General features: G+C 42.5%; 2 protein-coding genes across 2 annotated transcripts in view; one reads left to right on the top strand and one right to left on the bottom strand.

The window, feature by feature from the left end:
* The window catches only part of LOC128739347 (zinc finger protein sens), a 66,796-nt gene extending 57,021 nt beyond the window's left edge, over positions 1-9,775 (top strand). Inside the window, exons 2-3 of the mRNA XM_053834828.1 lie at positions 8,014-8,166; positions 8,225-9,775. Of these exons, the coding sequence (XP_053690803.1) occupies positions 8,014-8,166; positions 8,225-9,775 (1,704 nt within the window). The remainder of the gene's footprint in view (positions 1-8,013; positions 8,167-8,224) is intronic.
* A 9,868-nt stretch (positions 9,776-19,643) lies between these two features.
* On the bottom strand, positions 19,644-22,727 carry LOC128742382 (integrator complex subunit 4). Its single transcript, XM_053838725.1, has 3 exons — positions 22,619-22,727; positions 20,165-22,552; positions 19,644-20,103 (listed from the first exon to the last, which is right to left on the bottom strand). Exons 1-3 carry the CDS (start codon positions 22,667-22,669, stop codon positions 19,693-19,695), a joined length of 2,850 nt encoding a protein of 949 aa, XP_053694700.1. The 5' UTR covers positions 22,670-22,727; the 3' UTR covers positions 19,644-19,692.
* Between the last annotated feature and the right edge of the window lie 2,177 nt (positions 22,728-24,904).

Here is a 24,904-nt window from a genome sequence, read left to right as displayed (position 1 = left end):
TAATGAGTATTATATGACACAGTCCTACGTCACCCTTTCGTACAACCCTTAGGGCTGTATACCTTGTAGTTTTTTAATTACCTAAGTAGAGTCAACCCGTTTATGCAGGGTTATCATAGGTAAAATTAAATGATATAGGTAAATAAAAGCGTTCATCCAAACGCTTTAAAAAGCGGCTCCTACCGCAGAGCTTCAGTTATTCCGATTGTAAGTTTGGTTTGAACTAATCGTCGTTGAACTAAATCCCGTCAATCAACAATGCTATCTTTGTGGAGCGAACAGTTTAGCAACTTACCGTTGCACATTTTCGAAAATATTTTCCAACATCTCAGCGTTCGGGATCGGTTGAGAGCTACCGTGGTCTGCAAAAACTGGAATGCAGCCATATCCGGTTCCCAAATGCTTCTCGCTGATATTCCGGTGCGACCGTACTCCTTCGACGAGGGCACTATCTCACTAATGGACGAGCAAATAGTAAACAATAGTACACGATCTTATCGCAGCATACAATTATCAAACCTCAACGAGCTGAACATGGTGCCTGGAGCATGTTCTTATGTAAGCGCAACGATCAAACGGTTTGACGATCGTTGTCATTTTCAGTCGGCAAAGATAGATGAGTTTGACATATTTGGTACCTGGATCGGGCGCTACCTGCCGCATCTGCAGTACTTGGATGTCGACATTGACGACAACGAAATCGATTGTGAACCCTGGTCCTGTGCGTTCAAATTTTTCCCGAACATCACCACGCTTATTATGCGATATGGCCACGACGCAGCTCTCCTATCGGCACAGCGACACTGCAGAAAACTTACTAACCTAACACTTGAAAGATATACGTTCAGTGAACACTTGGAACGTATACTTAACTTCCCGGAACTGGAGGTACTAAACATTGATCAGATCTACTGTATTCCAAATGCTGTATTCACCCTACCAAGAGGCAGAGGCACGGTACACCTGCCAAAATTAAGGCATTTCACCGCACATATCACCAACGTCGTGGAATCACTAATACAGCCGCCGCACAGTTTTCAACTGGAACTACTCGCTCCTCATCTTGAAACGGTAGAAATGTCCTACCTTGCGGTGCAATTTATCACCATCGCAGAGCCAAATCGGATCCGATCGTTGGCGTTGGATTTCGGTGGATGTTTGACGAAGAAGTTGGCCCCACCGCAGCATATCCCCACATCTTCCTGGCTCAGTAGGTTAGAACGGGTCTCGATAATGTTCCGTCGTTCACCGGCCGCTTACATCCCGCCGCTGCTAGCGTTTGTGGGACGAAACTGTCCACGGCTTAAGCGGTTAACAGTGGATCGACATGTCAAAGCACCACTACTGGTACACTTGAACAAGCGCGGAGTTCAAACGGTACTGCGCACACCAAAACAGCTACGGTTGTCTCGAGAAATTGAGAAGGGAGCACAGTGGATATTGAAACGATACCTTTCGTTGGCACAGGATAATTAAATAAAGTTAATAGTACATAGCAAATAGTATAGATTAAATTTCCTTAATTGAGAACTTGATTACAATAAAAAATAAACTTAATAACTGTAATGAACTTTTTTATCTGCATGCGCTTATTGCTTATTCCGACAGTAAAGACCTTCATAATACAATTAGTTTACATTCAAATTGACAGTACAGTTGACAAATTTACATTCTTATTACATGTCTTTCAGAATTCAGCTAAACAGGTGCCAGTAGTAAAAACTGGTGTCACGTTTTCTAATTTACTAAAATGAAATGAACAAATTTGGTGTTATCGCTCTTATTCGCGCTTGTTTTATAGGTCGAGGGAAGTCCTCTATGCTCGGACACTCGGACTCGGACATGTATTTTCTCTTTAATATGGAGAAAAATAATATTACAAGCCAAAAAATACAAAGCAACAAAATTTGTGCAGTAAGGTTAAATTTGAAATTAGAAAGCTCACATCGAAAGCTGTCCGCTATGCTCGGACATGATAAATTGACCAATTAAAACTTGCATCAATGGAAGAAAAGGATCCTATAGCAATTTAAAACTTCAGCAGACATCTTGTGTGTCCAGTCCTTGCAGGTTTGCTGTATAAAAGTTGAATAAAGTTTTATTCACATGAAATGCTTTTAAGGACAGCAGGTAATGCGAAATGCATGCAAAAATGTACGTGGCAACTCCATTTACAAGGCACGTTGGTAGGTTGACATTAAACTGTTAGCACAGACAACCCAGTAAACCCAGTAAACGAAATCATATCCGCACGAAAAAGTTATATTTCACACCACATAAGAACATATAAGTACCAAAGTGGAGGCAATATACGTGCAAAAATTTTAATAATTCTATCTTGTATTTGTATTTGTATTTGGCTTTTGTAGGCTTTTTACCCTTAAGCAATAATTGATTTACAGTTATAAATTAAACATTGCATTGACTTAAATAATTATAAATATATAAAATCTAAGCACTATATAATTGACCTCTGTGGTACAGACTAAGTCTTCGTCTAGCATTCTATACAACAATTTTTGGAACACGCAACCTAATAATCCTCAATATACGATTAATATATAACTAAATGTTACAGTCATCTATACTGCTTTACAATTCATAGCCATAAGTTGTATATGACGACACGCACGACCGCAAAACAACTTATTGTACATTTCGCCTTGACATACTCTAATCATTATGCAATTCCAATGTAAAATTGACACGCATACGACTTAATGTGCACTTTCTATTACGATCTTGTGTTATCTGGGAAACAGACATAACACTCGTTTTCCATTCTTCGTACCGATTACACCGTCATTTCAAATTTGGGCTTAGTTGGGAATGTCTCCGTTTTGGTCAAAGCGGCGCTTTTTGACGAAAGAAGGGGAATTCCCTATAAAAAATACTTGCTAGTTTGAGGGATGCTCCTCTTGCTATTTGATATTTGGGAATATCGATCATAGATGGTGCTAGTGTTCAGGCTAAATGTGAGGTACGATAATTTTTGTTGATTTTTCTTCCAAGAGTTATGTCTGTTTATCTGTGATGAAACCTTGCAATTTACTATTGTTACATGCTTACCGATTATTTCTATAAAGCTTTGTTTTTGAGAAATCCTAGTGTCCGGCCATAGAGGACTTCCCTCCAATGCTTTACTACACAGTACTATCAGGTGATAGTGGAAAACTGTCCTAGATTACCTACCTCTGGCAGCGACCAAAGGCGAACGTTATCCCGAATGGTTCGACTCGGATTTAATTAAAACGATGCGCCAGAAAAAAATCAATGCACAAAATAAGATCCTAATCCAAATTTTAAGAGGGAATACAATAGTTTACATAACAGATTTAAAGCAAGATACCGTGCGCTTCGTCTTCAGCATCTTAACAATGTGCAAGTGAATTTGAAAAGTAATCCCAAAACGTTTTGGAGCTACATACTTAAAAAAAGCACCGAGTTCGGCAAAATTTTGCCGAAATCTCAACAGCCGAGCGTTCGACAATATTTTTTATGTTACCAAACGTTACTAAAGATCCGTAAACGTCGATTTGCACCATCGATATTTTTGCCGAACGTTCGGTTGTTGAAATTTCGGCAAAATTTTGCCGAATTCAGTACATTTTTTTAAGTGTGTACGTTCATCAGAAAAGAAAAAACAAGGGAACGCCTGTTAATATTACTTATCAAGGGAGAAACTCCAACGACAGTCAGCAAGTGACCGATCTTTTCGCTGCTTATTTTAAAAATGCTTACCGAAACGAGAACGACCAGTTCGAACATCTATCAGTTCTTCCAAACATACATACGTGTGGACCCAACTAAAGGAAAGTAATAGGAAAACAAATAAACAACCCACTACCACAGGGGTGAGCGGTTTCATTTGCATGGGAGCCCGCCTCCTAAACAGGGGAGGGGTCCTAATTCATTAAAAAAATCTTGCCTTCAAAAACTCCCACATGCCAAATTTGATTCCATTTGCTTGATTAGTTCTCAAGTTAATTTTCATTTCACTTGTATGGGAGCCCCCCCTCTTAGTTTAGTTTAGTTTATTTATTTATAACACGTAACATAAGACAAAATGTCTTTTTTCCGTTACATTGATCTTACCAAAAGAACTAGCTACACTGAATTTAAACTACGTACTCAATAAAACAATTTTTAACAATTCAAGAGATCTTTACATTTCTTCTTAAAACCTATATGCGATTCTTCTAGGATCACATCATTTGGCAAGGAATTCCAATGAAGTCCTCTGAAAAAAACGTTTTTCCATACTTTGATGTTCTAAATCGTGGTAACGTATATTTTCTAGAGCGTGTACTCCTAAGCGGTTGCAATTTTGTATATAAGTATTCAGGTTGTTTACACTTTATTAGGCCCCAAAAACTTCTGCATGCAAATTTTCACGCCGATCGGTTCAGTAGTTTCCGAGTCTATAAGGAACATACCGACAGACAGACAGACAGAAATTCATTTTTATATAGATTCCAAAATTATTTGAATCCCTCGTCTATGATCGTCTTTGTCTATGGTTGGAATCAAAGATTAAAGATCACCAACACGGTTTCTTAAAGAAGAGGTCAATTGCAGAATTTGTGTCAAGAACTAAGATCTACACGCTTAAAAAATTTGACCTACTTTCACAAAAAGTATAACAGCTCAAGACATGCGTATTTTTATACACTACTAGCTGACCCGACAAACTTCGTATTGCCAGAAATTAAACTGTGTTGTACATAAATCGTGAAGCTCGGATGACCTTTATCACAATCTCGAGATTTGCAAGTTTCTGAGGAGTTCATGGGTGTTTTAATATACAAATTTTCCTCACAGTAAAGTAGAAAACAACTCCGCCCATTGCTTAACCTGATAAAATAAAGCGGATAGCATTTAAATATTCGTCATCATTACAAATCATTTCGCCAAATACCGTTTTGCGGAACACCAATTCTCTGTTGACCATAACGTGGAATATAGAGTTTTGCAGAATACCATTTCGTGAAAAACGTTACGCGGGATGTACCATTTCACGGAAAATCTTTTCGTAGAAAGTAGCATTTCGCAGGGGTGATTCAACTGAAGGAAAGTAATAGAGGTCAGCAGAGCTAGGAAAATAAATAAACCTAGATAGAGGTGATCTCTACGGGGGGCTGTCCCCCCCTCCCTGGCAGTGGGCGGTGCTTTCGACGGCAGTTCGCCGTCTCGCAGTCTCGCTCTGAATCATCTAATGTTACTATTGATAGTTTCTGGTGGTCTTGTTATTGACTAATGTTTTATGAAAGAGTCAAATATTTCTCGAGTTCAACTAGTTTTTGAGTTACGCAAGAATTTCTATTTTATTTATATGAGAGTCCTTATTACCTACCACAAAGGTGAGGGGTCTCAAACCACCATAAAAAATTGTTGCCCCCAAAACCTCCCACATGTCTAATTTGGTTCCATTTGCTTGATTAGTTCTGGAGTTATGAAGAAATTTATATTTCATTTGTATGGGAGCCCCCCCCCCCTCCTGAAAAGGTCCTAATTCATCATAGAAAAAATTTTTGCCTCCAAAAACCTTCACATGCCAAATTTTGTTCCATTTGCTTGATTAGTTCTCGAATTATGCAGAAATTTGTGTTACATTTGTATGGGAGCCCCATACAAATGTAATGTGCCCCATGGGGGGGTCTCTAACCATCGTAAGAACCTTTCCTGGCCCCAAAAACCTTTACATGCAAATTTTCACGCCGATTGGTTCAGTAGTTTTCGACCAATGTAGTGTCAGACGAATCATTACGTATACTCCGGGGCTCTTCATCAAGAACCGCGGCAGTAGCCTCTCTGATTGGGGGTTGTCTAGCTGCCTATGGCTCAGCAGAAGAGGACGGGTTTGAAGTGTCAGCTATACGATTGACAGTTTTGGGCGGTACTAGTTGATGGTCAGAGTCAACAGCCGTACCCCGTAGGAAGAACGTGGTCAACCTGGTTGACTGTTCGTTGTTCAGGTGATCTTCGGATGGTTTTTTGTGATTTTTTTGCGTGGGAAAATGGGCTTCGAATTACCAGGCCTCGGCGATTGTATAACATTTCGCCGAATACCATTTCGCGGAAAACCAATTCGCGGATGACCATAACGCGGAATACACTGTTTCGCGGAAAACCATTTCGCGGAAAACATTTTCGCGGAAAGTACCATTTCGCAGAAAACATTTTTGCGGAAAGTACTGTTTCGCGGAAAAAATTTTCGCCGAAAGTACTATTTGGCAGAGAACCACCGCTCATTCAGTTTGGAAGCCGCAAAACGCGGCTTCGCCGCTTTGTATTCAATGAAAGTTAAATTGATGCGAGGACTAGGGAAAACTAACTAGAGGTCAGTAGACCTAGGAAAACGAATAGACCTAAACAGATGTGATCTCTGCAGGGGGGCTGCCCCCCCGCAGTGGCCGGCGCTTCCGACGGCGGGTCACCGGCGAACACTCGCCGTTGCCTGCGGCCGGCTCGCCCTGAATCATCTAGGAAACGTTTGCTACTAACATGGTTTTCCGCGAAACAATATTTTCCGCCAAATGGTTTTCCGCGAAATGTTTCTTTCCGCCAAACGGTTTTCCGCGGAATAGTCCTTTCCGCGAAAGGGTTTTCGGCGTTTTGGTACATTCCGCGAAATAGTACTTTCCGCGAAAATGTTTTCCGCGAAATGGTATTCCGCGAAACGGTACTCCGCGATATGGTCTTCGGCGAAATGTTATACAACCGGCCTCGGCATCGTTCGTGTCGGGATGTAGGCTATGGATTCCAGTAACCTGTGTATACATTTCTTCCCTACCGACTTGGGCATTCATAATTCCGATGACGGGCCTAGGGTCCCGTGGCGAACAGCTGTCGTGCGTTGCCTCCAGCCGCGGGTAGAACGCTACTACCGCATCGTCAGGTTTACCTTCGTTCGGGTCTACGTTGATGATGCTGTAACTGAACTGTTATGAGTCACTAGTTTGAGAAACAACGAGCCGTCAAGAGCCGCCCCTGACTTTGGAACCGACGCTCGCTCATGGCTGGCAGGCGCAGGGCTACTCCTCAAGCTGACACTCAGCAACGGGGTTGGTTACTCGATCTAAGGCTGAGGCTGAGACAAAGGCTGAAAGACCCCCTTTGAGGTCAATCGACATCGACGGTATACATTATTCAGCCGTTCAGCAATCACCGTTCCGTCCTTCGTTTAGTTTCAATAACTAATGTTCTAGGGACGCTAGTCTAGAAGACCAGTTATTGACTAATCTTAGCTTAGGTGAAAAAGCTGCAACATCAAAAGAGACCATTACATCCGTCCGTTGTTAATTAATGTTCAGGTATTTTATGTTGTCCTTTTTACCTGTCTCTCATCGGGTTCATAGTTTGCAACCGATTTGCGTTGTTTAACGGTCCGGTTGACTCGTTTGTCTGTTTGATCGAAGTCTGCTATGTTGGCTTTTGTTGTCTTATTAGCAATAGGAGTAGCACTGACCAAGTTGCACAAAATTATTATTTTTTTATGGTGACGGAACAAAGCTCCAGCGTTACGTCTGTTACTCTGTGCGTTTACTATTTTATCTTCGAAGATGAGCGCAACCTGCTTGGCACGATGATCACCCCCCCCCCCCTTCCTTCCTTAGTTAACACGCGCCTTACAAGCTGGCTCCCCAACTCATCGCTCGCAACAATTTTATTACCGGTCTAATAAAAAAATATATTGTTATTTAATACGCATCTTAAAATGCTAACTTTTTCCGACTGGTCGACTCTAGCTGATCGTGTGGCTGGTGCTCGCTTGCAGAGGCAACATGCAACAATTTGTTCGGATCTATCCATGCATTGGTTTCATTTGCTGCGTGAGTTTTTTTACCACGTCAATTCGCGCGTCTTCCAACACGGATTGAAAGCGAAATCGCCGCAGTCGATCGCGCAGTATACCTTGTGGTTAAAAGCAACTTTCTTTGCTTGATAAATTGCTTATTTACACTCTGTAATCAGTGACACTGTACTGATTGTGAACTATTTTTCTGTTTCTAGTTCTGGGGACCTGACAAGGATGTCAATCGGTTGGACCAGACGATGTTCGACGACATCAATCGGTACTGCTGGATTCAACAGCAAAGCAGCGGATCAGGACAGCCGAGCACAGCCGGCTCGGTTAGTAATGCGGTGACTGACACCGACGGGCAGGTCAGTAACGTTTAGGTCAAATTTTTGGGCCTCCCTACTAATGCGTTCTCTGTTTTAGATCTACACACTGACAGTATTAAACGGAGCTCCAGAACCGTGGGTTCTGAGAAAAGACCCGAGCGCAGCCGAACCACCTCCTCCTGCGGCGAATCTTGATCTGGACACGATACTCGGAGGCTTCCCGGGTTACGTCAAGACGGAATGTTTCTCATACGATGACAGTGGCTTCGGCACGGATCATCACGGTAAGGAAGATCCGCAACACCAGCAGCAGCAGCAGCATCTCCTAAACCAGCAACAACAGCAGCACCTTCACCAGCAAGTACAACAAATTCCCGTAACATCTACCAACATTGTGCTGTCGAACAGCTTGATGGATCCGAACAGTGTGATAGCTTACCAGAACAATAACAACGACTGGCAGATGTCAGATCACAACGTGATAGAGCACGAAACGCCGGAATCATTGCTGCGGAGTGCACTCCAAGGAAAGGGATACACTAAGGGAACTCCCGTGCAGCTTCAGAACGGTATAACCGTGATACCTGCCGGGCAGATCAAGGAGGAAGAACTACGGCGGGTCCTATACACCGGAGAGGCAGATTCCCTAGCATACGCTGACTCCACCCTTGCGAATCCACTCTTCGATGAGACCGCACTGCACTCTCCTAGCTCAAACAACCCGCAGCATCCAGCCCACACGGCTACGGTTGGCGATCTCGGTTCCGGTGTCGTCGTCGACGACATGTTTCTCACCCTCGATTCGGCCTTCACCGAAGACTACGAGAAACTGAAGCGAATCGCCACCGAAGTACAGCAGTTCTGCACCGATAATAACAACTACACCGAAATCATCGTGGAATCCGCTGCCATCAACCAACATCAGAACCCTAGCCTTATCAGTAGCAATAATGGAAACAGTAATCTAGTGATATCGAGTGCCAACCAGCACGCAATATCGACGACCACTTCGTCCGACGTGGTTACAACGACATCCACGCCAAAAGTCAAAGCCCCGCGAACATCCAAGAAGTACAAGCGATCTCTCACCAGTGGTGCCAGCACTACTTCAACCAACAGCAGCAGTAGCATAGCCAACAATAACAACAACAGTAGCATGAGTAACCTCAACACCACGCCTGCCTCGATTCTCAGCACGACGAATCACGGTAGCAGCAATCCAAGTCCGACGCATTGCAACGGCCAACGAAAGGAACGCTCGTTGCACTACTGTTCGATCTGCTCGAAGGGTTTTAAGGACAAGTACTCCGTCAATGTGCACATCCGGACCCACACGGGTGAGAAACCGTTCGCCTGTTCCCTCTGCGGCAAAAGCTTCCGCCAAAAGGCCCATCTAGCCAAACACTACCAGACGCATATGGCGCAGAAAAACCCCTCCGGTAGTGTCAAAGCGAGCAAGCAAAACCGCGCAGCAGCGGAACAGGCCGCGGCAGCAGCCACAGCGGCTGCCTCCAACACTGCCATCCACCTGCAGCAACCGTCCGGCCAGCTGACACCCACCGGTCCCCCGCCACTGATCGGTCAGTCTCAATCGCCTAGTGCCGCGTCGATCCTACTCAACACTGCCGCCATCGTTGCCAGCCGGTAATACTCCAAACTCAACCTCACTGCTACCCTTTTAGGTAAAGAAATTCACTCGCCACCAGAGTATTTGTTTCAAATTCTACTTCAATTTCTTATCCGAAGTCGTTTCTCCACATGTACAGAATGAAAAGCGTTTTTTTCTGTACCAAAAAAAAAACAATCACTTCGCCAGCAGAAAAATAATCGACCGTAAAAACAAATCTGAATCCCACAAATCTGAACAACAAAAATTGACGTTCCTATTTTATTGTATTTAACCAGCCGCGTCGCGCAGAACCTAACTGTACTTAGTTGCTAGAAAACAAAACGTTGTGTGATAAGATAAACAGTGACAATCGAAGTGATCAAAGCAGTGTGAAAACAAACAAACAAAAAAAAAACTTGTGCGGAAAACCTGTGCCCTCTTATTTCTAACCGGCAGTGTTCTACCGGATGCTGCCTGTTCTGCCGGAGGCAGAAAGTAAATTTAATCACATAATCGATAAGGTCCATTTCCCTCGGCCGTCGGGGCGTCGCATGCTCCGCCCCCCAGAGAAACCACGAAAAACAAACAAGTTGAAATTTCTACTGTGATGTTTTTTTTCTCCTTCTGTGTTTTTTGGCAAACAATCCTAGTAGAAATAAAAAAGTATAGTGAAAACCTTCGTCGTCATACTCGATCGATCGACGTTCACAAAAACGAACACTTTAACGTTAAGGTTGAACGTTTTAAGCGAACAGCTTCTGTCCATTCTTGCCATTTTTTATAAGAATACGTGAAACCTAGTGCAGCAAACCTAGTGCTTTATATACTCAAACATACACACACACACACAGCAACACTCATGCACATACAAGCGAAAAAGCAAACAAACAAACAAAAAACAATCAATTACAATACTGCTCTACTGTTCAATACTAGATAGATTTACGCAACCGTAGCGAGTAAGTGTATAGAGAAAGAAAAGGAACACAAAAGTTTGTAAATAAATTAACTTCATACTCAAAGTCGAAAGCAGAAAAGTGTGCTTTTTTGTTTTCGAACATTAAACTTTCACGTTACAAAACCAACAAAACAAACGAAAACGCAAACACAAAGCGAATGTAACGCGACAACGAAAGAGCAACAGCACAAACCAGAAAGCTGAAAAAAACGAGAATTTATTATTGTTTTGTTTGTGTTTTTTTAGTTTTTGATTTGATTGACCAAAACAAAACGCGTGGTTACCGAATATTTTTCAATCCAGTTTCAATTTTTTTTCGTTTTGTTCCTTTTGAGATTATACACCCACACACACCCTCCCTGAGATTGAGATTATTGGTTGGTCGTTTCGTTTCGTTTCGTTTTTTTCTGTTCTATTTAGTTTTTGTCGTTTAATTTTTGTCTAGTTTATTCGAAGAGCCGTCACGAAGCAATAGCGAGTAGCGAAACGGGCGCGCACGCCCGCGTGTGCGTGCGATTACCGGGACCAACCGCCGCGTGAATACTAATTAAAACTGATGAGATTGTTAATTTTTGCTAACGAAGAAAAAACAACAAGAAACAGAAACAACGCAGCTTGTTGGTTGTCGAAGCGAAAAAAAACGCGAAATGTTAGAAGAGAAATTGTTTATCTAGAATATTTTGTTTGTTAGAGTGTCTCACGCAAGGCAAGAGAAGAATAAAAGAAGAGATATTAAAACAAAGCAGAGAGCAGAGATACGTATTTCATCTGTTATAGTTGAAAGTTATTTAAATCCGGTTACACTGTAAGTGATATTGTTTAGACAAATATATAGTTATATTTTTATTACAGAAAGAAAGGTATATTTTTAAATCCAATCTGTACGTGTTTTTTGTAACGCTATCTGTTAAATTGTTTAGAGATATTTTTACTTTTCTTGATCTACACACACACCATTATCGCGGCGAGCAGCCGCCGCAATTGTAAAGGTTTTTTTCATCCGTAAATTACGCATAGTTAAATATTTGTAGTAAGCATATCGTCCTGTAAAACCGTTCTCTACATTCCTAGTTTAATAATGCCAATTGTCGCAACCTACAACAACAAGAACGAAAAACCATCAATAAAACCGTTTGATCATCGGACAATTCAATTCGACGAAATGTTTCGATGGTGTAGGTGAATATCACTGTCAGGATGTAATTTGTTTTATTTCATTAGTTTTACATAAAAAAACAAAAAAAATAACTTTAGGAAACCAAAAGCGAATATCATTTTTCCCGACTCAACCTATTAAGTGTTAGCCGTGGGCGTCCCGGCTCAGCTTCTTCAATCGTTTGCCTTGGTATTCTACAGCGTTAACTCTATTTTCAACAGTCCCAACAATCACAAAAACGAACACACAACATGAGTGCATGCCCCATGCTTACTTCAAAACGCCACCTCCAAACCTGCAGATCAGTTGCAGTCGTCGAAGGACGCGATATACAAACAAATCGAAACAATTGTTTGGCTTCTTTCTTGTAGGGCACACCTTTCGGTACAACAAGATTTGAGCACATTTTAAACACAGAGCGGAAGAAGAAACAAGCTTTCACACTGACGGGAAAATGATTGACTACTTGACTACTAGTGTTTAACTGCCTGTCGACTTCCACTCTATTCAAGGCACAAAACTAAATTCTATTTTTCTTATTTAGCAACTTTATCCTAATAAACACAACGGAGGTTCAATTTGGCTGGATCGCCAATGTGATATTCGGTGTTTCAGTTTGAATCAAACTTCGTTTACGCGGAAAGCTACCAGTGCGAATCTGGTAGCAGATGTAAAAGTGGCTAGAAGCCAAAGAATGGTGTGGCGGTCTAATAAAGGAATAGGAAGGAAAGGTTCACATCAATATTCCAAACGACAAGAAGAAAGCGTTCTTTGTGCAGCTGGAAGCAACGTACGACACCTGCTCGCCCCGGGACCTCAAAATCGTCATCGGGAATATGAACGCCCAGGTTGGCAGGCAAACAATGTATAGACCCGGTGATCGGGTAGCCTGCACACCGACACGAACGATAACGGCCAGCGATGCATCATCAACTTCACAAGCTTCTACCAACAAAAAAAAAGTTTGTTCCGATACGTTGAGTAGTTTCTGAGAAGAAGGAACTTAAAGTTTGAAAATCATGGTTTTACAGGAACAGCGTTTTATTCCGACGAGGTTGTTCCACATCGCACTGGAATGTTTATGTGCTCGATCATTTTTCGGCCACTTCCCGTGGTCGGATCATTACAAAATTAGTATCCAAATAGCCGGAAAAGACTGCAGATCAAAATCTGAAATGAAAAATTTGTGACTTTTTAAAAAAATTTAGTCGTTTCTGTCCCCTTAAGCGATCGCATCTATTGGTTGGCGCCAATAGCCAATGTGTCGAATGAGCAATCGTTATCTGATCATAAACATCTAATGTTTAATTACGATTCTGGGGATCTTTTAATCGAGCAATTCAGAGACCCAAGGAAAACCAATTGGGATACCTACTTTTCCAAACTTTTGAACGATGATTTTATACTGATGGATAATACAGCTTCCATCGAGCAACTTGAAACAGTCTCGTCAACATTTACCGCTAATATCATGACAGCTTTTGAGGAAAGCTGCCCACAGAAGCGGAAAACTTCAAGCAAAGGCGCGTCATGGTAGAATCGAAAGTTTGAAAAGCTTAGAAAATTTTCTAGGAAACTTTTCAACGAAGCCAAGGCTACTTCTAATTGGACTAATTATAGAGAATGTCTAACAGAGTCCAATCGAGAAATCCGTAAATCTAAAAGAAGGGATTGGAGAAATACATGCGAGCAAGTTGACAGCTTGCCTGCTGTAGCAAGACTTCCCAAAGCCCTTTTAAAAGATCACACTAATGGACTTGGAAGCCTAAAAAATAAACATGACCAGTTTACAACCGATTCTCAGGAATTGCTTAGTATCATGATAGACACACACTTTCCAGGCTCAATTCAAACGTCTTCTGATGACGCACAGGGCTTCAACGTAGCTAAGTCTAGTTCAATTAGGGACGAAGATGGAGTTCAAGAATTAGCCAGTGCTATTTTCACGGAGTCGAGAGTTGAGTGGGCAGTGGATTCTATAAGTCCCTTCAAGTCTCCAGGATTAGATGGAATTTATCCAGTGCTATTACAAAAGATTTTTAGGGCAAGTTTGATACTAGGATACATTCCTAAGAAATGGCGAGAAGTCCGGGTTATCTTCATTCCTAAAGCGGGAAAACATCATTCCTAAAGCGGGACAGGACAAATCCCAAAGCATACAGACCAATCAGTCTCACATCTGTGATTTTAAAAACGTTTGAAAAAATCATGGATCTTCATATCAAATTATCATATTCGAAAAGAAGACCTTTGAACAAATTCCAGTTTGCCTACCAAGCAGGAAAATCAACTGAAACAGCACTTGATACGTTGATTTCAAAAATAGAAAAGTCTTTTGACAATAAAGAAATCTCACTTGCAGCTTTTCTTGATATTGAGGAAGCATTTGACAATGCCTTCCATAATCCAATGAATAAAGCCATGAAGAAACGGAATTTTGACAGGTGTATTTCCAACTGGATACATGCTATGCTAACCAACCGCACAATAGCTACAAAACTGGGAGGATCTACTTTAACGACAAAACCAACTAGAGATTGCCCGCAAGGGGGAGTCCTATCTCCTATGCTGTGGTCCCTAGTAGTCGATGATCTTCTAAATAAATTGGCTGAAAAAGGCTATGAAGTCATAGGATTCGCTGACGATATAACAATTTTAGTAAGGGGAAAGTATGAACATACTATTTCCAATAGAATGCTATCTGCCCTGAACTACACACTTAAATGGTGTGACTTGGAAGGACTAAGTATTAACCCTTCTAAAATAGTCATAATAGCACTTACAAGAAGAAGGAAATACAGTATTGCAGCTCTGCAGCTGAGGGGAGTCCAATTGCAGCTATTCAAACGTACAAAATACTTGGGTGTTATACTTGACAATAAGCTAAATTGGAACGATAATCTAGAGTATGCAATCTCAAAAACAAACAATGCTCTTTGGGCTTGCAGCAATACATTTGGCAAAAGGTGGGGACTTAAACCGAGGATGATTCACTGGATCTATTCGGCAATTGTGAGACCCAGACTAACATATGCTTCGCTATTGTGGTGGCCTAAAACTACACAAATAACAGCTCAAAAAATGCTTGGAAAGCTACAACGTATGGCGTGCTCTTCAATAACTGGCGCAATGACCAGCACACCTTCCAAAGCTCTAGATGCTCTTTTATGTCTTCTACCGTTGCACCAATTCGTACAACTTGAAGCAGAAAAAGGTGCTCTTAGGCTTAGGCGTGTTAAACATTTTCAAGATCTCAATGGACACCTACGAATCCTCCGAGATTTTCAACAGAACACCCTGGTAATCATGAACGAAGACTGGATGGAAATTAGGACAAACTTCGATATACTCTTCAACGTAATCGAAACCGATCTCAGATTATGGGAAGAAAGTGGTCCTAAGACTCGTCCGGGATCACTTCTGTTTTACACCGATGGTTCTAAAATTGGGAAATCTACAGGAGCTGGGGTTACTGGACCAGGAATCGACATATCAATTCCAATGAGACAGTTGCCATGTCTTCCAAGCAGAAATACATGCCATATCAACTTGTACAAACATTTGCGTGACTAGGAAATACAGACATGCCAATATCTGTATTTTCTCCGATAGTCAAGTAGCTCTAAATGCCTTAAAAGCATACACATGCCAGTCAAAGCTGGTTTGGGAGTGCATCCTCTCCCTAAGACAATTGGCTTTAACTAACAATGTTAATTTATACTGGGTACCTGGTAATGCCGGTATAGAAAAAAAATGAAAAGGCCGATCTCTTAGCGAGAATTGGTTCCTCAACTGAATTCGTTGGGCCTGAGCCATTCTGCGGGGTGTCTACATCCTGCGTAAAAGCTGAGCTCAAAGTCTGGGAATCATCAACGATTGATGCCAACTGGAGAGCTGTTCCAACATTACGACAATCAAAGCGTTTCATTACGCCATGCAAAAGCATCACACGCAGCTTAATCAGTTTGGATAAAGTAGATCTGAGTACGCTGACCGGTCTTTTAACCGGACACTGTCCGAGCAGATATCACATTAAAAATATAGGTAAGCTGACAGATGATATATGCCGATTCTGTAATTTTGAGATCGAAACCTCAGAACATATACTGTGTCAATGCAGCGCTCTAATTCAACGAAGACTGCGTATTCTCGGAGAGGGCGTTCTAACGCCTAGCGAGATATGGTCTGCTAAAACAAAAAAGGTACTGAAATTCATTAAGGAAGTCATACCTTCTTGGGGGGAAATGCAAATTCATAGGGCGACCAACACTCTGACTCATAGTGATGGAACGAACTGATTATGCAAACAGCAACTCGGAGTATACCACAATAGATCTAACTAATAGTCGCAGTAGTTCAGGCTCCCATAAAAAAAATCGCCAATAGCCAATAGATTTGTGAGAAGTTACCAGCCCGGCTTCAGGCCGGAGAGTCGGTCTACAACGGGCCAAATCTTCACCCTACGGCAGATCCTCCAGAAGCGCTGCGAATTCCGAGTCCCCACGCATCACCTGTTTATCGATTTCAAAGCAGCATACGATAGTGTAAACCAGTGATGGCCAAACTGCGGCCCACGGACTGATTTGAAAGATGGTGGACTTAGGAGAAATTTTTTTGATGACATAGGAGTCCCTCAGTTTAATCGTTATGCCTCGTGCATGTTGTGAATCTGAATACTTTCCGGTTCGAATCTTATGGTGATTCCTAGAAAATGGTTTTTTTTTTGTTATCTATTTTACATTTTGTTATGCACAGGAGTTGCCAGAGATTATTGCGGCTCGCGGCATTCATGAGCGATCTGATTTGGCCCGCACCATGCCTATGCCTGGTGTAAACCGACAAGAGCTATGGAAAATGTTGGACGAAAATGGCTATTCGGGTAAGCTTACTAGACTTATCATGTCTGCGAAGGATGCGATCCAGTGCTGTGTGAGAATATAGGGTCCCATTATCGGATAATCGGGCCCATTCGAATCTAGCAGGGGACTTCGACAAGGAGATGGTCTGGCCTGCCTGATTTTCAACATTACGCTTCAAGATGTTATAAGACGAGACACAGTCGAACACAGTCAATTTATCTACTTTGCTGATGACTAAAACGCGATGCAGAAAAGTTTGGGTTGACGATAAATACGTCTAGAACGAAGGATATGCTGGTGGGCGGGATCGAGCGCGACAGGGCCCGTTTGAGCAATACCGTGGTAATCGACGGGGATGAGTTTGAGGTGGTCCACGAGTATACCTTGGCTCACTGACAACAGAGGATAACAATACCAGCCGAGACATTAAAAGGCATATTATCAGCGGGAGTCGGGCCCACTACGGATTCCAAAAATACTTGCGGTCGAACAATCTGAGATCCCGTGCAAAGTCACTGTACAAACGGACCTACTGTACAAAGAGGACCTACGAGCACTCGGAGTTTTCGAACGGCGGGTGCTAAGATCCATTTTTGGCGGAGTGCAAGAGAACGGTGAATGCAGGCAAAGAATGAACCAAGAGCTCGCGCGTGTCTACGGCGAACCAGGTATTCAGAAAGTGGTTAAAGCTGGAAGGATATGTTAGTCAGGACATGTTACTAGAATGCCGGACTATATTGTGCAAAAATGGCTTTCGCATCGAATCCGGTAGGAATAAGACGAAACGGGGTACAACGAGCGAGCTGGCAAGACCAGGTGGAGCGAGTTCTGGTGAGCACTGGGTGCCCGCGGAACTGGAGATCAGTTGCCATGGACCGAAACAGATGGAGAAATTATACTGCGCAGGCCTCGTCATAAAACTTTAGGCCAACTGAGTAAGTAGAAAGTAGTTCCTTTCAGTGAGTTTAAAATAGTCTGTTGTACTAGTTTACTTCTGTTTTTTCGTAATCTAATCATAATGTTCGCACTTATTTTTGTTCCTTGTTGTTCCTTGCTAAAGTAACTGCGTGTCCGTATCAGACTATAGTTGCAACCGTCCGGTACAAGAGTTTAATTCAATCCATGCTATGTTGCGAAACGAATGAAACTGAGGAAAGGCGACAATAAACCGAAAAGATAAAATATTAACATACAAGCAAAACACACGTGTGTGAACACACAATACATTCTTATGTTCAAAAAAGTTAAGGCAAAAATTAACTTTTTAGAGTGTTGCATGAGAGCTAATGTTCGCTTAACTTTTCCGAAGAATCAACTTTTCTTAGAGTTAACTTTGCGGGAGTCCACTGTATTGATTTTGAAAAAATATTGTAAAAGAAAGTAAGATTTTATCTTTCGTATTCACGGCGCTATGGACCTGCTACCCCGTTGGCAGCAAAAAGAACGAAGAAGCGCTTAAAACTCTGGCATATTTGAAATCACGTAAACGGAAAATGAATAGACATAAGCCCCAAACACAATGCATACGGATTTTACTACGTTGCGGCAATTTGGCAGTTTTTCCATGGGTTTTCTGTCAAATTTCCGCAACGTAGTAAAATCCGTATGCATTGTGTCTGGGCCTATAGAATGGGGTGACGTAGGACCGCGTTCAACCAAAAAAACTAAAATCTGATAAAGTTGATTTAGGTACTATTATACCTAGAAAAAGAAAACTGCATTTACGGAGTGACCTTCTTGCATTGCATCTAGCAAAATGGAACATTCATCACAAATTCGATAAAAATTATAAGGAATACAGTGCTGTCTGCTGTGTCTCTCTAGTGACGCAAAAACAGCGGGAAGACCTGCTCAGCAGATTCGGCAAGCAGTCCTATAAGCAACTTTTGCTTCGGATCCCTGGACAAACCTCAAACACGTGATCGCGAGGTTTCAAAGTGGCCAGTATAGTAAATTTGCAATTTTCATGAAATGCTTAAAGATGCTTTCAAACACGTGGTCAGAATATTTCAGACCGCTGAAATACGGTTTTCTTATCTAATATTTATTGGGCGTTTCAGATTATATTAAATAACTTAAACTTTTTTGAGGAGTAGAAATGAAACTTTAAACAAATACCCTCATTTCACCAATAGGGACTGCTCATGCGCCGGAATATTTCAGACCGGCGAAAGAACGATTATTTTCTCTCCACCCATATCAACATAACCTTAAATATTTGAAATATAATATAGATTAGTAATCGAGCTATTCATAGAAAAAAATTTGTGCTTGGGTTGCATATCTTGTTCCGGATCACCCCATAGATCAATGAATCTAAAATAATTAAAATTTGGAGAAAAAAGTGCTTACCGATTTTTGATGCCTCCGACCAAAGAAAAGACATCCAATTTCACTTTAATTAACGCCCATTTTGCAGAACCTGGACTATACCGTCCGATGCCTCCGGTAGAAATCTGCTTGCCAATAAAACCACCTACCTCATGTATTTGAGGCTGTCTAAACTTACCGCTTTAATCCGAAAGCGTAATATAGGCTGAAAAATCGACACGACACATTAAATGAATAACGACGGGCACAAAAAAAACACTACAATTTTTAACGTTAAATCGAAAAAGCTAAAACTCTTTCACTCTTTCACTTTTTCACTTCCACTGGTACTGACTGGTAGTCTTAGCTTGCTTAGGTTGCTTTGATCTTCCAGAAATTTCCATCAGGAATAATCTATGTCTATACACTAAATATATGTAAGACGCTTGATGGGTGAAATATACCCGTAACTGACCAACAACGTGTCGTAGCGTGAAATCAAATTCGATGTATCCCTTATAAATATTTACCTAATATGATTCGGAAACTGGAACTCGTAAGGTTTTTCGGTAAAACAAATCATTGGGAGACTTCAGTCTAATCAAACAATGTACTTATGCGCAATCGTATTTGTACAGTCCTTACCTTAAGCATACTTCTCACTCACCCTTCCTTAGATGCCCCGTTTCACGGGCTTCGGAGCAAACTGCACCTTCACCGGTTTGCACAGTTCGAGCTCACTGTTCGGTTTCACCGACAGGCAAATACCGATGTCCACCGGGCACGCTTCGGTCCAAACGCCATGCGAAAGCAGAACGGTCGTCCGTAGTCTCCAGTGCGACTGGCTTTCTCCCTCCTCGGTCATAATCTTCTTGAGATCACGCTTTCGCGGTACGATTATGTGTACATTCTGATCGGGATATTTGACTTTCAACCGGAGACCTTCCCGTTGCGCTTCCGGGAGATTTTCCAATTCGGCGACCAGTGGAACGGCCGCAATCAGCCCGGCCGTTACCTTGACCGTGTTGTCCGAGTTGTGGTAGTTCTCCGATGGTTCGATAATGCGGGCTTTGCACATTTTAATCTGAAACGATAGATGAAAAATTTAGAAAAAAAGAGTTATTTCTAGACTGGGTAATACTTACATCGGTGTTAATTTTAGGAATAACTACCGGAGCGGCTGCTTGCACGACGGGTAATATTTCTCGAAACACTCGTCCTGGTTTGGGATCGCCTATCGAGGCCAGCTTCGTGAGGATGGCGGATGTAAATGAATCGGCAGCGAGGGTGGTATTTTCCTGCAGAAAATTGCTGGCATCTGCAGCAATTTGCAACAGTAACTGGCAAGGTGCCAGAGCACTTTGGGTGCGATCCTTCACCACTAATACCAAATTTAGAGCACTCGCTCGAAGACACATCTGCTTGACCAGCAGATGATCTTCGATTGTCAGACAGCAGAAGAGATTTTGCAGCTCAAGACACTTTCGGATCAGCTGATTAAGGCAATCTTTCAACGGAGCAACCGTTGGTTTGCCCGATATGGCTACTTGCAGTTGTTCCATTAGCAGTTGAGTACCCAAAAAGGTAGCCGTAAAATTAGCTGTTCCCGAAAAAGAGGGATCAATTTCAGCTAGCCGATCTAGATTTTCCTGAGCCGCTACGAGAAGAGCTTTGCGAGCCTGTGGGGCAGAATATGCCAGCTGGATGTTATTTAGAAGAGTTTCTAAAAATTGACGAGATCCTGTGGATCCCGTGAGGGGTAATTCTGCTGCCAGACCACCCAGATTCAAGTGTGGAACAAAATTGGGCATCGTGTCCCGAAGGTAGGCGTAATGTTTCACGATAGTTTCCGGGAACAGTCCCAGCATGGGAGGCAAATATTGAGCTGCGTTGAAAAGCATAATCAAAATATAAATGTAGGATGGATCTTCCACGTCACGTTCGGCACTATCGAAGAAAGGATGATCTTGAAGTAACTGCGGTGTTAGGATCATGCAAATTTCCGGATGTTTCTGGCCGACTCGTTGCATACAACCGAAGGTTGAATACCTATCTTCCGGATACTTCAATAGCACATCTAACACTTTCTGTACGACAAGCGAAAGACAAGCTTTGGTAGACACTTTGCAGGCACCAAGCATTAGATGAAGTCCTTCGCGAACTTCCACTGAATAGTCCTCCAACGAACTTAACATCGTCTCCAGCTGATCTTCCCTGAGGATTATATGCTTCGATATGGCTGTCAAGCTATAAATAGCCCTTAAACGCACTTCCTCAATCTCATCATTGAACATATCCACAAGAAAATCCAGCGATGTAACAGCAAACGGAGGATTTTTTAATGCCAATTGGCACATCGAATTAACGGACGCTGTCCGAACTTCCAGAAACTCGTCCTCTAGTCCTTGAACCAATGCCCCACAAGCGCCGGAAGCCATCAGCGAAACAGACTCGGCATTAACCAATTCTTTCGGTGCATCATCGGCCCACTTCTTTCCACTGGACCACTCGCCACTGGTGAAATGATCCGCATTTCGCTCGTGTAAACTCTTCTTCCTACGCATGTTGCTCATCAACTTCTTATCCAAAGTCTGATGCAAAAACTCGTCGCTCACCATCGTCATTCCACCCAGCAGTTCAGCAGCCTGTGTCCGAATATGCATCGACAAGTCACAGATCGCGTTACAAACTTTCCCGAAAGCATCATCAATCAAACGTATCTCCTGCTCCGATTCGGGAACTTTTATGGACTGCTCCGGATGACGAATCCCCAACTCATAGACCAACTGCAGTGCCTCTTTTCGAACACACTCATAATCATCCAGCAATCCTCGACAAGCCCTCTCATAAAGCGAACCAGGCAGCTGAACCCCACGCTCACCGAGCGTCAGCATCGAACGAAACGCCTGCGCCCGCACCCTAGCATCAGCCGAATCCGTATACATCCCAATCAGTTCCAGACTCTCCTTCTCGGCATCGGACACCAGCACAAACTCCCCCAGCAGTAGAATCGCATGCCGTTGCACATTGTGATTGGGCGAAAACAGCTTACTTTTAGCAAAGAACACAATCTTATTAATGTACGCCACCGAACTCAACGAGCAGGCTCGTCCAATCCGCTCCAGCGCGTACAGTCCCTGCGAAAGTACTTTCGCCGAAATTTCCGTCTTCAGCAATCCAATCACTTCGTCAATCAACGGTGGACACTCGATGCCCGTTTCGCTGGCCAAATCACCGAACAGCGAGAGAATCTTAACCCGGACGGCCGATTCCGATTCTCGTCGAAAGTGTTCCACCAGCTTTCGTACCGCCTCCGGAAATTCGCTCTCATCGAACTGCATCGAGTCGCTGATCTTGATCAGTACCTGCAGGGCATCGTTGCTGTTCCCTCCGGTATCTTCCAGCAGATTAACGTAGGCCAGTATCGACACCGACGTGCCACTGGATTTCCGTGCCGTCAGTCGTATTCGTTTGTAGATTCGTGCTGTCGGAATAGCAACGGAGCCCAATTGTGGTGCAACCGGTGGCGGCTCCTGAAACAAAAAAAAAACTTGCTGATAAACTAATTTGCTGGGGAAGTAACAAGGGATGAAAAATACCTGAATAGTCATCGTCGGCTCCGCCAGTGTTTTCTTTACAGCTAAAGACATTTTAAACTTTTATGAAAGCGAGTTTGTTAAAGAAATAATCTGGTTAAACAATAATCCTATAAGCATCGCTCCGCAACTTGTAAATAAACAATGATTTTGAGTTTGACAGTTGCGTGATAGAACCGGACGACTGGAAGCCAAGCTGGAAGCACTGGAAATAGTACCAGAGATGCCAGAATGTCTAAAGATTTTACAAGCACTCGAAAACCAAAAATAACTGCCCGAAATCTGGGGTGACATTGCGCATCTCGTTTCGAGTGATTTTCGTTCGAGACGCCCATTCAGGGGCTTGCGATCAGGGTTGCCACATGCACAGATTATTCTGTGTTTAACAGATATTCGAAAGAAATCGCCTGTACAGAATCTGTATGCATAGAATACAGATTTTCGCCAAATTACACAGATTAAACAGATTTTTGAGCTTTTACATGAGAGTGAAAGAGACGGAAATAGTCAGATAAAAGGACTCTATCTCTTTCACTCTCATTGTTTGGCATTGGACAGATTTTTGCACAGATATCTTTCCTCGCCGTACAGATTGTCAGATTTTTCCAAGAAAAAACACAGAATTATATGTGGCATCCCTGCTTGCGATGGGTGCCATCTTTTGTTGCCAACATCCTCAGCACATCTCGACAAGGTTGGCAGCAAATTTACCTGTCAGACGGGCGCTATTTCCTGCATTTCCTGCAAATAGCGCCCTTCGTTAAGTCGACTGTCAAACACCGTTCGTTAAGATAAGGATAGCACCCCGCTGCGCCCATTTGTTTAACGTGGTCGAAACGAGCGAAAATCACTCGAAACGAGATGCGCAATGTCACCCCTGAATTCGGAGAGGCAACAAAGGCAAGGAATATGTTTGCTGTTTCGTCGTTTCGCCGATGTCAAAAATTATCGTGTTGATTACTTTATTGCCGTTCTGGAAATATCTTCTAAAATATTGGTTGGTCCCGTATCCAGCTTTCCACGAGCGATAATGGCGGATATTGGGCACAATCTTTTGACATTCATTGCAGGAGCGTCGAGTTCGCCCTGACGGAGTTACTATGGAAACATCCATGATTGTTTGTTGTTCGATTGTAAAAATGCAAACATTGTTTCATTTTGCAGATCATGCGACATCCATTTAGTACGTCACGCAAATTTTGACCAAAATTAACCCCCATTCCTCCACTTATCACATTTTGTCACACATTCGTGACCCCTCTGAGAAAGTACGTCACGTCACGGCAACCCCCCTTCACAACAACAAAAAATTGAATATTCATTCCAACCTTTTTATTTAAAAACTATCAAATGAATTTCAGAAAATAAAAAAGGAAAATTTTCGAGCTTATAATACATCGGTTCACAGATTTTGAAGATGATCTCCAATTGCTGCGATCGAATACGCTTCAGAAGTCGCTGATGTGTCGTTGATTAATGTTTTGCGCATATCCACGTCCATTACAGTGCTTTACATCCATCCACTCAAATTCGTCTGATCTAGTTGAAGGAATCAGGACTTCCTGCTGATGTCTTGCAGCAACACGCCTTGGAAGAACTTTTCTGACAGATTTTGTCATTTTGTGTATTCATTGAATTGTGCAATCATTCAACACTACCTTAGATGCGAAATTTAATCCACAAGTGGCATAAACTATATCCTTCAGAAAGCTTTTGAGTGAAGGGCAGTATAAATTATACTGAAAAGTCTTAAAAGCAGCCCTGGAACTTCGGTATGAGTTTATGTTCATCGATTGAGTTCAGCACGAATATCAAGGGAAAGCCCATTGCCATGGGTCTCTGGTAGCACCCCGTAGCCCCTCAGGAGTTTGTGCGACTGCTATTTGCGGTTGCAAAAATCTTTTAGGCAGGACGGTACTCAAGCAGCTCTTCAGCAGTGTACTGCATATTCTGTAAAGCCTTAATGGAGAGTTCATATTGTGCTTTGCATCTGTACCTGGATTAATCCAGATTATTTTCTCTAATCCCAATGTAAATGACAGAAGAAAACAGCAACATTTCAGTTGCCACTCCTTCTCTTTCTCACTCACAGCATTCGCATTGTCGCACTTTTTGTGCCGGTCGCACTTTTAGACTGCGGTGTCCAGTAAGGTGCAAAATGCGGGATACTGCATAGAAGAATAAATGAGTCCTGTTCACACATAAACGTTAAAAAAAACCTGATTTAATCCACCTATTGGTGAAAGGAACCTTTGTTATACGGTCTTACTTGCTATCGACACGTCTTCG

This window comes from Sabethes cyaneus, chromosome 3 (genome assembly GCF_943734655.1).
Source record: "Sabethes cyaneus chromosome 3, idSabCyanKW18_F2, whole genome shotgun sequence".
Lineage (NCBI taxonomy): Eukaryota > Metazoa > Arthropoda > Insecta > Diptera > Culicidae > Sabethes > Sabethes cyaneus.
This window is presented reverse-complemented; position numbering and strand designations above follow the sequence as displayed.

Bases quoted from the DNA above. Each gene is read 5' to 3' on its own strand.
- LOC128742382 (XM_053838725.1), bottom strand. From the start codon at position 22,669: ATGTCTTTAGCTGTAAAGAAAACACTGGCGGAGCCGACGATGACTATT. The intron at 22,553-22,618 runs GTATTTTTCATC...TTTTTGTTTCAG, and splicing joins AGCCGACGATGACTATTCAG to GAGCCGCCACCGGTTGCACC. The intron at 20,104-20,164 runs GTAAGTATTACC...CTATCGTTTCAG, and splicing joins TTCCTAAAATTAACACCGAT to ATTAAAATGTGCAAAGCCCG.